Raw genomic sequence first — 16,503 nt, forward strand, 5'->3', positions numbered from 1 at the left:
GATTGGTTCAGCCTGAAGAACCCGGAAGTATCAATTCTACAATTTCAACTTGTTTATTGAGCATATAAAACACAAACACAAATGTTGTTTGTCTTAAGTTTTATTTCAGAGATAAAAAAAAATGATGCCCTAAAAAGCAGTCTTTGTTGAAGTGTTTACCTCACAGTGACCCAATTTAAAAGCATTACATATTAATGATATAGTAATATTAGGTGGGGCAGCCCACGTACAGTATGATGAATAAGTGCACATGTTACAGAAAGATATTTTTATTACATCTAATGACATCAACAAAATAAAAAGGTCAGATATTAAATGAAGTAGCCTGTATTTGGGACCAAATTTACATTCCTGTACCTCACGTAGTTAAATGTTTAACACACTAACAGTTTAAGCGGCTTGAAAGTATCGATATCTTATGAAATTGTCTTTAGCAATGACCTATTTGGCTTGGGACCATGGTTACCCTTCAAAGTTTCAACTATAATGCCTCTTAAATGATAAAAAAAACTAAGCGAGGGAGGAAAATGTCCAAAAATGCATAATTTTTTGTAAAAAGGTTAGTATACATGCAAAAATAATGTACCATTATTGCAGGAAAGCAGCTTTAAAAAGTGCTGCTGTGATCAAAGATGACATAACCTGATGTATCAATGATTATCATTAAAAGACAGAACTGACTGAGACACTTTACCCTGTTCCACCTGGTGAATTATTATAAAATAATTCAATAAAATTCACTTTGATGTACATGTGAATTTTCAAAAAGGTCTTGAAAACATGAAGAAAGAGAACATCAACGATAAGCTCCAGAATAGCTGATGGATGGATTTTTCTGTAGCAGAAACAGTGTTGTGATGATGCGCTCCTGAACACGTGGAGGGATGGATGAATGTGGAAGGACCAGGTGAGCGAGTGTGTATGCAGACATGCGTGTGGGTGTGGCGAACAGGTCGGGGAGAAATAACGTGTTTCTGTCCTGCACCAACTCTCACTCGTCTGATTTCATCTTCATCTGGGCCTGCATCTGAGCGATCATCTCCTGCATGCGCCTCAGCTAGGGAGAGAAAAGAAATCAAAATAACATGTTATCTTCTCCAGTAAAACTATTTTGTTGTAGATATAGAATTCCATTACTATCTTACAAAATACATTGATGCTTTTATTCAGAGTTGCACCTGGACAACCAAAATTGTCTATTATTATACACAAATGGTGAGTAAAGGATAAATAATCATGTCACCAAAATATATAAAAAATACAAATGCAGGTACATCACTTGTGTTTTGGAACCCATCTTTATCTAAAGGTGAGGCTTTTTGTTATCTAGCTCCATCTTCCGGCGGAAACAGAAAACTACAACTTCACTTCCTTAAAATTTTCAAAAAATCTATTGGCTGGAAAGAACACTCACAAAAATACAGAAACACTGAAGTATTTAAATAAACAAGATTTAACCATAAAAAAAAAGAAATCAACCAATTTTTGAACTGCAAAAAAACCCCCCAAAAACGTCATTGAGTGGTGAGAATTTTTTTGTTATTTTACGGAATATGTAACAATTCCAATTGTTAAAATATAATACCAATAAATTATATATGAAACATTATTTAAAAATTGATGTATAATTGTATGAGCACATATTGTGCATATATAATTACAATGTAAGTGGGGGGAGTCCAAAGCCATAACAACATTGCAGTAAATGGATAATCATGACTAGAGCTTTTGTTTTTCAGGTTTTTGGACATTTCCTAAAATAAATAATAGGTTTAGGGTTAGAACATAGGACAGAAGTGATTCCATATCCTGTGTATGCACATTGTTAACAAAGAGCTTTAGCAGTGTGATGCACCCTCATCTTTTGGTGCTCTATTCCCAAAGGTAAACAAAAATGGTCATCATTGAAGAAATTATAGTTTCCCATTAATTCTTTCATGGAATTTCCAAACAGACGCTTAAGTCTTTTTATTGTTTTTGCTGTTTATTTTGGCTGATACACTTGTGTTCCTACCTCAGCCTCCTTCTGAAGGAGAATCTGGTCTTTATCCATCACATCCTCATCCGCAGCTCTGTAAAATAAATGAATAAATAAAAATCAAGATTTTTTTCAAAAGCAGCTTATCTCATGTATGTGTGAGATACATTCATGGCTCACCTGCCCGTTCTTTTAAGCCTCTCTGACCGGAAGTTCTCGTAATGCAGATCTTGAGTCACCTCCTGGAGATCCTGCATGTGAGTACTGCAAACGGACAAACGTGCAGTCAGTTATTTAGCCACTAGGGGGCGACAGAGCACAACACTCAGACTCACTGGAGTTTAGATCTTGGCAAACGCCTGTCAACACCTAACAGCCATTGGTTTGAACACTTACACAAGCATGGTGCGCAGTTTGAGGAAGTCATTGTGTTCTGGGTTCTCCACTTCTACCACTCCCCAGGGGTACAGACGCCCTCGGATCTTCTTTCCTTTCACCTCAATCAATTGGTTGGAGCCAATCACAGCAAAGGGAATGCTGGCCTGAAAAAGACACATAAGGTCAGACATCAGACTTGTTCTCCCATCCACTTTTCATGCATGCTGGTGCATCAGGGGGTCTCTCACCTTCAGGACCCTGGTCTGCTCTTTGAACTCCTCATCCTCGTCAGAGTCGGCGTCGGGCAGCTGGTAGATCCTGATCCCGTGCTCTGCAATCTCATCCAGGATCTGATGATGGAAAACAGACAGGATGAAATGATGGGGGTCATGACCTGGCTGTGATCTCCTGTGACACTCTACTGCACACAAACCGACTCTGGAAGTTTATCAAGGATTTAAACCTCATACAAATCATCAATGGAGAAAAGACACTAATTAAAAACTGAAGCATATTCAGCATCACAAATGAAGATCCAAGACCCTGATACATATGTTTCATTTCCAGAAGAGAAGCAACTGTTGTGAGTTTAATGTAAATGCCAGATGTGAGCGTGTGTATCAATGTCCTCTCTTAACCTTATAGTCCATGATTAGTGCTAATAAGATGCTGTCTCTACCAGGAGGCAAAAAAATACATAAATAAGATGTAGGCGCTTATATTAAACTCTTAAAATGATACAGGCTGGTTACTCATTTCACCCGTAAACAGAAGTTTAGATAAAGGTACAGACTAATGGGAGGGTGAGTGAGTGGCTGTTGTTGCTGCAGCACATTTAATTAAAGCCCCCTGTGGAGGCAAGGAAGGGTGAGACAGAGAGGGGAGACAGGTGAAAACTAATAACAACCTGTGTGTGTTTTAAGTTCTGAAGGAATGTGAAGTTCTCAGCCTAGTTTCTGAGTCATTTCTGGAAACAAAGGCGCTTTCTTCCCCTGTACCTCAGGGACAGATGGTAATATTTATTATTCTAAGCATCAAAGCTGAGTTTTTTTCTTTTGTTTTCCTGAGAACACAATTTTGGGTCAACAATGCAACCTTATGTAATGGAGTCAAAAAAGTCAAGTGCAGTTTTCCGGTCTTTTTTGGGGGACTTTCATGTGCTGTACTGTACACCAGGACAGTGGTTAGTCGCGCGGGCGACTGGGAAGTGAGCAGAGGTTTTCCTATAGGGACAGCCCCTGTTTGAGCTGTTGTTATGGCTGTCGCTTGTTTTCTCAGCCAGCTCTGAGCCACAGAGCATCTGAAACACTGTGTGTGTGCATGTGTGTGTGTGGAATACTGGGTATTGTTGTAAGGAAGATCTAAAAACAAACAGGCTTTGCAGGACTCAGAGGACGGCGTGACACGGGGCCAGGGGCTCCTGTTCCTTCATTCACTGGCTCACAATTTATAGTTCTGTCAATATAGAGGCCGGACAAACATTATTCTGACAGAGCCCGGCTAAAAGACTGCAGGGGGAAAATCTGGACTCGGTGTGAAAATAAACATGGATGACAATAGCAGGAAAAAACTAAAGTAAACTGCAGTTCCACGCAAATACAAAATTCAGAATAAATGCAAATGCAGCAAAACACAAACTAAAAGAGTTTATCTTTGAAAAAAAAAACATGCAGTCATGGCCTGACTTTGAGTCTTGTTATCACCTGTTTAGCCTTCATGAGCCCAAAGCTGCAAAATAACAGTTCACTACAAGTATTTTCTTTCATAATATGTGCTTTGTACAGCCTGACACCTGTAATAAAAACATCTGGGGGATCACCAGGTGTCAACATCACGGCCTGTTCCAAATCCCAGTTGTCTCCTGCTGATTTACTATACACAATGTGGACCTTAATCCCTAACGTTACACCAGATGCTCCACCTCCTCCTCTGCACGGTGTGTTGTTGTTGGCAAAGGATATTGGCAGCTGAAACCTTTCGATTTTATTGCCATCGTGCACACAAATGCATGCGCACACACACAATTACATGTGTAAATCTCCTACAATATAGAAAAGCATGTATCAAAGGTGTAAACATGGTGGATGGTATGCACAGAAAGAAAAAAAGCAGGTGAATCATGTCAGACATGTGTTCCATTCCAGGCTGGGCATAAGGGGGGGGGGGGGGTTTATAGGTTAGGCTGAGGTTATATTATTAAACACACCAATGTGGTCAGGAGCAGCCCAAATATAGAACACACAGACAAGGCTACAGTATATATATAGATATAATTATATAGATAAAGTCACGGCTAAGCGTGTCTTGCTAATGCTGCACAGCAGTTATAACCAAACCCACCAATCACAATGAAGCCGGGTGCAAACACATCATTACAGGGATGAAAAGTCTCGTGGCGTCAACCCGGAGAGTGAATAATATTTTGGTGTTTTGCTCTCATATGGAATCCCACAAAAATATGAGCGACTTGAACGTCCGTTAAGCAAAGACACTTTCTGGAGAAACAAACAGCAAGTTTAAAAAGGACTAAAATGCATTTTTAAAAAGGGACGGCGGTGCAGGCCAACATTCATTACATGACCACCCAATTGTACAGTAGACTATTGATATGAAACTCCAACAGGGAACAATACTTGGAAGTACAAACATGTAACAGAGCATTCCTGGGAAATTAACTGCTTAGGAAAAAAAACATTGGCAAAAGAGTCAAACTGAATCTTGATATCAATGAACAATGATTGACAAGAGCTAGGCTCTCCATGACTAGAACATTTATACAACATTTATGTAACCTCAGAGCTGCCTTCCAGTTTCTGAGGGGCCGTCTGAGTTCAATAAGTCACCACTGTTGTTAGAAATGTGATTTATCAGATTCTAAAAGTGGTGTCACAATGAAAAACTCTCGTATGACAGAAAATTCCCAAAACTGTCACTGATTTAAAGAGGAAAGTCCTAGATGCCAGGATCTTAACGTGAAACAATCGCAACGTTCCTGAATGTCTGATTATGTCTACATAACACGCTAGTCAAGAAAAAGGACAGGCTCACTCTGTATCGTCTCCAAGTCCAGTCTGTTCCCCTCGAAACGACTTTGAAAATCCCTTCAGGTCCGCAGCTCAGGCCAAACACTACTTTTTAAAACAGTGGTCGCAGTTTAACATACAAGTTTTCTGTGCAAACACGGCTTCGTCTTACCTGGGTCATAGGGAGAGTGAAGTTTCTTTAACGGTAAAATGGGGGCAAAATAATCATATTTGCTGATCGTATCGGGAAACATTTCCAAGTGCAGCTCCAGTGTAAATCTATTCCGGTTCGGAACGCACCTGAGAAAATGAAACCCTGGGAGATCTGGTGAATTCTAGCTCCTCAGCCAAAGAAAATAAGTCAAATGTTATTTATGGAAAGATATATGGCTCCGTCCCATGTCAAATAAAATCCAAACTCAAGCGTGCTCCAGATCTCATCAAGGGCAAGAATGGTAGGGAGCTATTTAAGCAAAAGAAAGACCTCAATATTCTATAGAGTAAAGAAGAATGTTCCTTACGAAGCTCCGTCCAACAAAAGTGAATCATCTTTATTTAAAAGGCTCCCGGGGGTATCAGTGTGGGTCTTAGGTAAATCGACCAACAGCGGGAAACATTTACATGGACGGAATAGCACAGAGCATTACATCACTATCATAACTAGAAAAAAACCCAAAACTAATACTTCAATCAACTGGAATACCTTCAATGACTTGATGCGCTATGACAGAGATATCTGAGTTGTCCTCCTTCAATAGTGATTCCACTGAAATGCAAGCAGCTCGTTTTATATTGTTATTGTGACTTGTGCCAAAAACACCCAGAACTTGTGTGTGTTCATGTAGGAGGAGCAGGTGCTCCAGTATCCTCTCCTCCTGTAATGGAGTTGATGAACATAAAAATAACTGTGCAGTACCAGTAGAAGATATACAGCAAAGGTAGGAGTAATACAGGGTTACATAACTGAGTACCATAGGTTGCTATATGATAGAAGCCCTCTGACCCTCTGGAGAACATCACTACATCTAATGAGCTCTTCTTTGGTCTGTCAACAGTTCCTGGAAATTTCATTAAACTCTGGCTGTAACTTTTGAGTTATGTTGTTAACACACAGACCTTATTTAGTAGTTAACCAGCAACAGACACACTATAACAAAAAGGCTGATTTCTACAACAGCACATTCTTTTTAAAGTTAATCTGCCCACTCCAATGTGTATAAGAACAAATCTCTCCGGTAGGAAAGGTCAGGCCTTCTGTTGCCTGCAGAGTCTCAGGGGGATGACGGAGCCCCAATAATACCTGATCTGAGGGGGGCTGGAGGGATTTAGAACTCATACTGATGCCCAGCATAGAAAAAACGAACACAGTAGCCACCTGTTGCCTAATCTGGTGTCAGAGGAAGGTAAGCACAAGGAACAAGTGTGCTGATCTTTCCACCTTAAAGTGAAACCAGCCAAAGGACACCTCATAAAAGCTGTCAAGGCAACAGAAGGGACAGATGTACTGGAAAGTGGTGGGGTGATGGCATCATATGAGTAACTGATCAAAAGTCACTGGCACACACACCACCCACGCCTCTATTGTCTGGGCTTAGCTTAAGTACAGTTCAGACCACCCACGACTCCTGCGGATCAGAGTGCACGAGGAGGAACGATCAACCTATTCATTTAATCTTGCCTAAAAGTGAGACTGGAAAAAGGACAGTTTGTAAAATTTCAATTAAACGTCGGATCTTGTGACTTGGTCTGCTAATCAAAAGGGTCTCGAGACATAAAAGTCACTCATTACGAGCCTGACAAAGTCCGGAAGGGCCACCTTTCAGGTTGGCCCTCGAACAAGGAAACGTGCAGTTTGCTCACTGTTGCTGGCTTTGACTTTCTTCACTGTGAACTGATGATTGTGTGTAAAGAGCTGCTCATTCGGTGAGGAAAAGGGCATATTTATTGTTTCAAAACCTGGAGAGACATGAAATAAGCCTGGTACAATGATCACTGGAGGGTAGAAAAATAAATATGTGTGCGTGTTTAAAACACCGGCAGGAAAGGGACTGGATTAAGCTGACCTGGGGCCAGTAAAGCAGAAATGAGGTAATCGCCACTTGCTCTTTAATCATGTGCCACCAGCATAGTTATAAGACAAAAGGAAGCTAAACGTAAAACTCTGCCTCACACCTTCCCTTTCTAATGTGTTCCAACGGGGCCGTAAAGATGGTTCACACTGCACGACTGTGACAACCTGAACACTTCGAAAACTGTGGCTGGGGGTGAAATATGGTGGTGGGGGGGAGGGGAATAAAGGGCTGGGGGGCAGGATGGAGTGACTGTCCAGAGGCTGCAGGGGAAAGACAACAGGAGAACTGAGAGGAGAAGTGAAGCGGGGGAAGATGTTTTGTTTCCCGCCCTGCGCGAGAACAAGTGTGCAGCTGGGTTCCCCAACCATCTCCAGATTAATGAGACCCACTTTAAATATCAAACAAAGGTTTTAAGACTATTACATGCTTCAGTATAACTTTTGGTTCCGGCTGCTAGCACACACAAAATAAATGAACTTATGAGGGAGAAACACACAGGTGTATAAAATGTGGATCTTTCTTTATGCCATGTTTCATGCATTTAATTTTCCCCACAACTCATTCTCATTTTTTAGCATCTTTAATAGCACTAAACTGGAGCAGGACCCAACAGTATTTAGCTTTTAAAAAGTCATTGTTAACCTCTTTAGATGCTTTTAAATCAATCCAGTATCTGAAATACTTCAAGAGAAAAACAACTCTGCACTTTTCAAACTGTTGACGATTCCAAATTTCACATTTGGAAACAGCAAAACATGGGAACTCGCTGCTATGAATTAGCTGAAAAGAATTAGATGGCACTTTCATCTTAGTAAAGACAAACGATTTCATTTATTTGAGGAGTTGGAATCTTTTATGGAAAACACCCTCCGAGCAAAAAAAGACAGGTTCAGTGTTTTATTAGAATTCCAGTCTAAACCAACTATGTGCTGTCTACCTTCAAACTGAAAACAACCCAGTGACGGAGTTTGAGACTAAAACCCGACACAGGATATGAGTGCAAGGTTCCAGACTGAGAAGATAAGTCCCTCAATATACCCTCCTCAGGGAAACTTATGAGGTGGAGACCAAAGCGACCCCAGTAAAGGAAATTGGCATGCAAGCAAATTAAATTAAAAAAAAGCAAAGACACAAAGAAGGAGAGGAAGAAAGTGCGAGGCAGCTGTGAGGCACTGTGAGAGTAGGAAGGACTGCGACAGGCGAGCAGAACTAAGGGGATGAACACTGGTTTGTTAACCAGCCCAGAGAGGCAGCCGGATGTGTCCTGTATGCAGAGCAGTTTAAACACATTCAAAGGAGCCGTTATCCCAACAGTGAAGCCACTGCACAGAGAGACAAGCAGCTCCAAGGATGATAAAGTAACAGGGCAAAATAAGCAAAGGAGGGCTGTGGGAGAAATGCTGGGAGTTACAGCATCCATCATCCTCCAGCACTTTGTTTTCAGGCAGTTTCTTGGCTGCTGCCACGCTGACCTCAAAGGAAGGTCTGCTACCCTGTGCTGGACTGAATGGCTGGACTCAGGCACGTACACCAAAGAGCCACTTCACCTAATCTGATCAAACAAAACAAATACACCAGCCATACGCTGTATATTTGTTCTCATGAGAGACACTTGAGGGGTGAATGAGCAGTGCTGTAAGATGTCGACAATGATTGTGTTTCCATGCTAACAGCAAACTGTGATGAAATTAAAGAAGAGAGTTCATCTAAAGATGTGAAAATGCCACTGCGAACACGCCGACTGATGTGATGTTGCCATTTTCTATAGACGGAACGATTTAAAATGATGGTGCTGGATGAAAACTTAGTTTCACTTGTGAGTCCGTCTAAATGTCTTTACAACTGGCAAAAATTGCTTACTACTGTGTTTGTTTTAAAGAAGGTCCAGGAAAATGACTAAATAAAGAGCTATTGTGTTGATTTACAGCATAATTATCTTCACAAACAAACAGGCAAATCCAAAAAAGCACGCCCCAAAATGTAACTTCGAATTAGATAGTATTCCCCCTTCGGGAACATGTGATGCCTTTTTAATTGTGTGGAAGATATTTCCTGACAATAACGATCAGGATAATAATCAGGAACTATCATGAGACAGACTCAAACTAAATTAGGCAGTTATCTGTTTCACGAGCACACGACAAATAAAGGCATGAAGTTTAGAACAGCTAGAATCTTCTATTTTATTTCATGCTATTTTTTGTTGTTCATGTTCCCATCAGATTGTGGTTAATGGAGATGATAAACTGTGGAGGTCTGTCCATTCTGTTGAACTTTGTAGTTAATTGTTGCCTTTCCTGAAGTGGTGGGAAACGTCTGTAAGGGGAGCATTTACAAAAGAATGCGAACAAATCCAGCCGCAGAGATAATGAAGACAGTCCAGCAGCAATGAGGTCAGATTGAAGCGATACCGTTACAACAGCTATTGCTGATACTGACATGAGAGGCAAAATATATTTTTGGTAACAAACTCCGCAGAGCAGAATGATGTTCTGTTCATTAAGGACAATCATTAAAGGAATTTCACCTTTGAAGCCTGCGGCTTTACATACCGGCTGTATTACTAAGTAAGAGAAGGTAGCCGCTGTGGGAGCTCTAGAACAGCCACTCTAAGGTGCTGCTTCAGCAAATTCAAGCAATGTGACAGTGGGAGCCCTCGACAATGTGGACTCGCTGCTCAAGGGAACCGTGCAGCGTTAGACTCCTGTCAGCCTGACGCCGTGCCAGACCACCGGCCCTGAGACCTGAATGGGAGTCGGGTGGGAGGTCTTGGCTTGCATGGGCAGGTGGGGGGACAAGCTGACTTCCAATTAAAAATAGAGCAAAGTGGTCTGAACCAAAAAAGTGATTTGTAACAAGAGCCCATTGTCTACCCAGACTGTAGTGAAAGTGTAGCAAAAGATTCATGGATTATGAAACAACAAATTAAAAATGACTTATTTTTTTTATCAAGTGGATTAAATAAACAGAAAATGCCAAAGGCTAACTATGATCTGTGAGTATTTATGTGTTCCATTAGCAACATTGAACTGCTAATAGATGAAAGAATTAGCAAAAAGCCACGCATTGAAGTGTTTGCATCACGCTCACCCTTCTCTTCAGACGATCCCTCTCCCTCAGCGTGAGCGTGTCAGCCTTGGCAATGACTGGAACTATGTTCACTTTGCTGTGGATGGCCTTCATGAACTCCACATCCAGGGGCTTTAAACTAGAGAGATAAAACATCATGGAAAGAAAAGTAAAGGGTGATTATTGGCATGGGAGTTAGGAGAGTTTGAGGATAAATGACAAAATCGTCCCCTTCAGCTCAGTACTGACGTCTGTACACTCACCCATGTCCAAATGGAGATATGAAGTAGAAACAGCAGTGCACCCTGTTGTCCACAATGTGCCTTCGGTTCAACCCGCTCTCATCGTGAAGATATCGCTCAAACTGATTGTCAATGTACTGGATGATGGTCTTGAAACTGGATGACAGACACAGGAAGACATTTAAATCGTTATATGGGGGCAAACGCTCATTAATAATGTTTTGTTGTATATATAGCCCTTCCAGACTCTGTCAATGCTGATTTGGGACTATTTGTCCTTTCCTTTAATGATTAATTTCATTATTTTGAAGATGATTATAGACAGATTTAGGAAATTCTAATCATATGTGAACTATCACTGAGTCGTTCTTGGCAGCCTTAACTTGCAAAAGGAGATGATTGACAGAATGCAGAAATAGACTAAAGACTACATTTGAACCACAATAAGAGGATCCACACACACAGACACGCGTCAGCAATTCAGACATGTTGAATCCAGTGGGAGGAGAGGTAAGAAATAGGGAGTCGGAGGCAAATTTTGAGAGAGCACAGAAGTAGGAGGATGAGTGTGTGTAGTAGCTCAGAAACACACCAGTCCTGACTATTGATGGCGTCGCCGTATCCGGGTGTGTCAACCACGGTCAGGCGAAGCTTAACTCCTCTCTCTTCTATCTCCACAGTCGATGCCTCAATCTGTACAGTTCTCTCAATCTTCTCTGTGAGGTGGAAGTACAAAAAAATCATAAGGGTGGAGTCTGGAAACATACACATCCTGAGGAAGCGAGACGGAACTGACACGAGTAAATAAGCAGGTTAAACAGCAGCACGGAACATGATGGATACGCCTTGAAATGAAATATACAGTCGCATCTTTACAGTAGCTGCAGAAAATGAGCAGAGAGGCTCTACGAGTCATTTCAAAATCAAAACAAAGCTAATCTAAGTCAAATCATACGGATTTGGCTGTATTTTAGGATTTAGAGATGTTCTCAAAATTGCTCTGTGTGAGGGCATATACCTGCGGCACCAGGGATGTAACGTTCTGGGTAGAGATCGGTGAGAAACAGGCTGTTTATTAGTGTCGATTTTCCCAACCCAGACTCCCCTGAACCAAAACAAGTGACAGAAAATTCATTTAGAGGATTATAAAGCATCCATTGCATCCAATCATAAACCAGCAAAGACAACATAAAGCCTAAAATCAACGAGAGGCCACCCACCTACCACCATCAGGGTAAATTCAAACCCCTTTTTTACTGATTTTCTGTGCACTTGGTTTGGGAGATTGGCAAATCCGACATAGCCTGCAGCATCTGGGAACTGCAGAGCACAGAGACATATTTGTATAAAGACCAGAGCATGACTGTAAGATCAACAGGTCATCCATTTCTGAGCATTAACCAGAGATTTTCATCATTTTATGAACTTAATGTGCAAAAGAACATAAAAGTAAGATTGATGAGGATTTACATTGATGAGAAATTCCAACAGGCAATAAACTGCATACTTGTATTTATACAGGATATCCTCCCTGGATGCCTGTGCAAGCATGTGTGCACGAGATTACAAATACCATTTGTCTTAATCACCAGTACTTTATTAGAAAGCCCTCTCCTCTACTCAATGTCACAGTGATGTTTACTTCCACACTCACCTTCCCTTTATCACCAGACTGAGACATCACTGCTGCTGCCCTGAGAGACTCTTCTGAAAGATAATTAAAAAGAAAAGATAATGTGTGGAGGTCATTAGCCTCTGATAAATCATAAACATTTGAGAGAAAACGCAATCCTGCTTAATTGGTTTAAACAAATCACGCCAGGCTGATGATGAATGAGCCAAGGACGCGCCGGCTCAAACCTGGTTGTCGGATCAAAGAAATTATTTGCAATGCTTTAAAAAGGAATTTACAAGGAATTTTTAAAAAAATAAAATAAAATATGACTTCTTGGCTAGTCCAGTAAAGTAAAAACAAACCATATTCCACAGGCTATTTATATTAATGCTGACTCAAATTAAGAGTAGAGCTACAACACTAGTGAGTCGGATGATGAAATATAACAAAGGTTAATAAAGAGCAGCAAGGACCATGCTTGCTCCCAGGGTCTCATTAAACTACTACGCTCAGCCCTCTGCACCATCCTATGACCTTCGGTAGACGAAAGAGCAACAAGCATGCTGGATTTATGAGGAACAGACTGAGTGAGCAGGAAGCACAGGCTCCGGTTTATCACCAGCTCACTGGCACTGGATGGCTGGAGTGTGAGAAAGAGGCAGAGATGCACTCTGCTTATGTAAAATCAGCTGAGAAACCTTAATGAGCCCCCACAAAATACATGATGGTGGACGCTTGCAGGACCCTTCCCCAATGGTTGCATCTCTCAGATGTGGGCCCCGTTTCACCACATGAAAGTAGACAAAGATCTCCGATACTGGTTTCATCAAGCCTAAACTGTGAACAATGGGTGTTTATCCCGCTGGTTCCTGAAACCTTTCCTACACAGGCGGCAGTGGAGGGAACACGTGCCTGGTCCTACCCAGACCTCCGGCACCACCGATCACATCTGCCCAGCAGTGCGACGGAACAATAATTTAGGAAAATGCCAGGTTATGAACCGGAGAAGTAAAAGGTAAACCCAGAAGTAGTAGGACCAGGACGAGCACTTTTCATACTCTCATAATTCAAAAATAAGGAACAGAAGAACCCCGTTTGTAGATAAAACACTAAAATCTCATGGTTCACTAACTTTAAAGAGGAGAGGAATGGAGATGTGGAGGTAGAAATTAACACTAAAATGTGATGGAAGAAGGTGAAATGTTAGAATAACAGTGTAATAATATCTGCGCTAAATCCTGCCAAAGGCAGTAAAATATGCGCTTTCATTAATGAGCATCTGAATCATTTTTGTAACAGACAGACACCCTCCCCAAATGGTGTGCTTTGAACGGCTCTGTGGGAACCAACATTGTTCCAGCAGCAGATTAATTAATGGTTCCAAGATCATGCTTGTAATATCACAAAGACAACACTACAGGACAGGCAAGCAGCAAGCAGGAGGTTCAATTCTATAATGCGCTCTTATTAATGGCCATTTAATCAGCCGCGCTGCTAAACTGCTTACACACACAAACCTGTTAGCACACTTAATGTCAGGGAGATTACACAGTTTGGGCCAAACAGGAAAAATGTTGCCTTGCTAATACCAAGTTTCTTGGCATGTAAAGCATTTACTGTTGAATTATTGGCTGGCAAAAAGCCATGAAAGGGCAGCAGAGCAAGAAGAACTATTCACCTTCCTGCCAAGCAATATCAAGGTCCTACACACACCCTCTTCATGGATTCAACTCTTTTACTGGAAACACTGATTTGGTCATTACATGTGATGGAGAGATGCTGAAAATGGTGGCAACACAAATAAACATGAAATTATCAGCAACACATAATAGCAACATGGGCCAAAGTACTTCTGGGCAGACTATGATGGGTAAAGATGATTTTTTTTCATGAAATATTTTTACAAAATAATCTGGAATGGGTGTTTCCACACAAAGGTGCTGTAAATTATTGAAGTATGCCATCATTTAAACCAGTACCATAACAGTTGAGCCACACTTGGGTCTGTCAGTGTAAATCAAGTTTTGTTTTTCCATTATCACCATGGTGCAAAAACAGGAGGAAATATCCCCCCTGGAGTGAGACAGATTCCGTCCCTTGCACAATACTGGTGGACAGAGTTTAAGAGATGATGTCAAAGGAAGTGGAAAGGTCAGAGAGCGGTGAAGGTGCCAGATCAGATGCTTCAGACATCTTTCAAAGATGTGTTTTAGTTACGATAACCAGCCGAACCGTCAAGTCGGATAGCAAGTTCGGATGTTTAGGAACTATGGAGTTCAGCTGCCGCCCCGAGATTATATTTTGCATAATCTTCTAAAATGATCAGCATTCAGCAAGAAAGGAAGTGAAAAATGCATGTTTTTACAAAGTCAATAACAAGATGGATGATAATTCTTCAATAGTGGCACCAAGCCACGTCTTAGACACATGAGATGATGGAATTGTTTCCACCGTTATTGTTAATTTGTCCAGACACAAAATATATTTTGTGGAAATGCGGTTTCTACTCAAAGGCTGGGAATAAATCAAATGATAAGTATGAAAGGGCGTTGCAGGAAGTTTATGAAAGGTGTTGTTAGTCGAGATTTTATAAGACTGCAGAAAATCTGTAAAGATTTTAAGCATTAATGTTGTTTAGAATGTGTATATGGATATATGTTAATTAGACAAAAAGAATGTAACATTAAAAAAAAGCTTTATTATAAGCCAGAGGAGAGTAACATGTGTACAGGCCTGTTACATTTCTACCACACCCAGTCGGTCAAACACTGACCACCTTCACCGAACAGCAATTGGAACTTATGTGGACGTAGCCTGGTTCACTGTACACCTGGGAAACTGATTCAAGCCTTTTAAAACTGTTTTATAATTCGATTTTTCGGAGCAACACAGCGCTAAAACTTTGTTAGCGCTACATGTCAAACTTCCCCAGTTGTTACTGCGACTGGTGTCATGTTGCCCGCTAACGCTCTGCTAACCCTCCGGACCGACTTTGGCCACTTTACCCATTTTATTCACGCAATAAAGCAGTCAGAAAGGAACTGAACACCGAGAGAAGCCTTACCTCGACTTAAATGTGATATATTGTTGATAGTGGGGGGGTTTTATCCTTGTCGCTGTCCCAGCCCAGGAAGGGAAACCCGGAAACTGTCCCAGTGGGACCGCCTCGTTCCCTGAAGCTTTTTTTTCTTAGCGCCGGTCTTGGACGCCATTAGGGCTCGAATGTCAGAGCAACTCCCCGTCCGCAACAATTCCTTCTCGGATCCAACATGGCTGCCAATGTGTTACAGTTTCTCTAACTTAGCCTTTCTTGAATTGTATTATTCATGACTCTTCACCAAAATGTTTTTGGTAGTGAGATCAGACAAAATGTTGTTTTTTTTTTTTACATGACTACAAGCATTAGACAGCTTTGTAATTTCTCAATAAACTCATATAAATTATCAGAAAGTAAACGGTCTAAAATGTGATTTGAATTAATACTTAATACAATCTTGGGCCCGTTTGTATTAAGGAAATTCTATAATTGTTGCATTTGAATTAAGTTAAAGCTTTATAAATGACTTCCTCACTCCCCCATATTCATTATTTAGATTTGAATTAATATGTCCCCAGAAGTAAGTAATAACTAATCACATAGGTGTTACATAAATAATTGTAATAAAATAAATAAAAGTGTAATAAATTAATGTATATTACCTGACTAATGTCAAAAGCTTTATAATTCCAGTGTTATGACATTTTTATTTCACCTGCAGAATAAAAAAAATACTCAAATAAATATAGCCTATCAATAATATCTTAATATTATTTTGACTGCGCAATCCCCCCCCCCCCCCCCCCCCCCCCCCCCACACACACACACACATTTTTTTGCTGTGAAAATAAAGTTTCTTCCATTTTGTAATGGTTATTATTCTTATGATTGTGACTGTTGAGGGTCAAAATTATTGCATTTAATAGACTGATGCTGTCTTCCTAAATTAATAATTTTGGCATTAAGATGAAAACATTCACTTTGGTTTTATTAAAATGTATGTGTTATGATTCATCCAACTGCAATTTAGCTCCATTCAGCCTCCTCGACCCCCACCCCCCTTCATATTCATTGTAAATAACTGTTCAA

The 16,503-nt window shown here is 40.7% G+C and overlaps 1 protein-coding gene across 1 annotated transcript; it reads right to left on the bottom strand.

Moving 5' to 3' along the window:
* Positions 1–84: 84 nt before the first annotated feature.
* zgc:63587 (septin-2) lies at positions 85–15,584 on the bottom strand. Its single transcript, XM_003974933.3, has 12 exons — positions 15,442–15,584; positions 12,417–12,469; positions 11,983–12,082; positions 11,781–11,867; positions 11,355–11,478; positions 10,784–10,918; positions 10,542–10,659; positions 2,605–2,706; positions 2,375–2,520; positions 2,159–2,242; positions 2,015–2,072; positions 85–1,057 (listed from the first exon to the last, which is right to left on the bottom strand). The coding sequence occupies exons 2-12, from the start codon at positions 12,441–12,443 to the stop codon at positions 992–994; spliced, it is 1,047 nt and encodes a 348-aa protein (XP_003974982.1). The 5' UTR covers positions 12,444–12,469; positions 15,442–15,584; the 3' UTR covers positions 85–991.
* Between the last annotated feature and the right edge of the window lie 919 nt (positions 15,585–16,503).

This window comes from Takifugu rubripes, chromosome 21, assembly GCF_901000725.2.
Source record: "Takifugu rubripes chromosome 21, fTakRub1.2, whole genome shotgun sequence".
In the NCBI taxonomy this organism is placed as follows: Eukaryota; Metazoa; Chordata; class Actinopteri; order Tetraodontiformes; family Tetraodontidae; genus Takifugu; species Takifugu rubripes.

Coding starts and splice junctions, on each gene's coding strand:
- zgc:63587 (XM_003974933.3), bottom strand. CDS start 12,443: ATGTCTCAGTCTGGTGATAAAGGGAAG. Junction 12,083..12,416: donor AGTCTGGTGATAAAGGGAAG/GTGAGTGTGGAA, acceptor TGTGCTCTGCAG/TTCCCAGATGCTGCAGGCTA. Junction 11,868..11,982: donor ATTTACCCTGATGGTGGTAG/GTGGGTGGCCTC, acceptor GTTTTGGTTCAG/GGGAGTCTGGGTTGGGAAAA.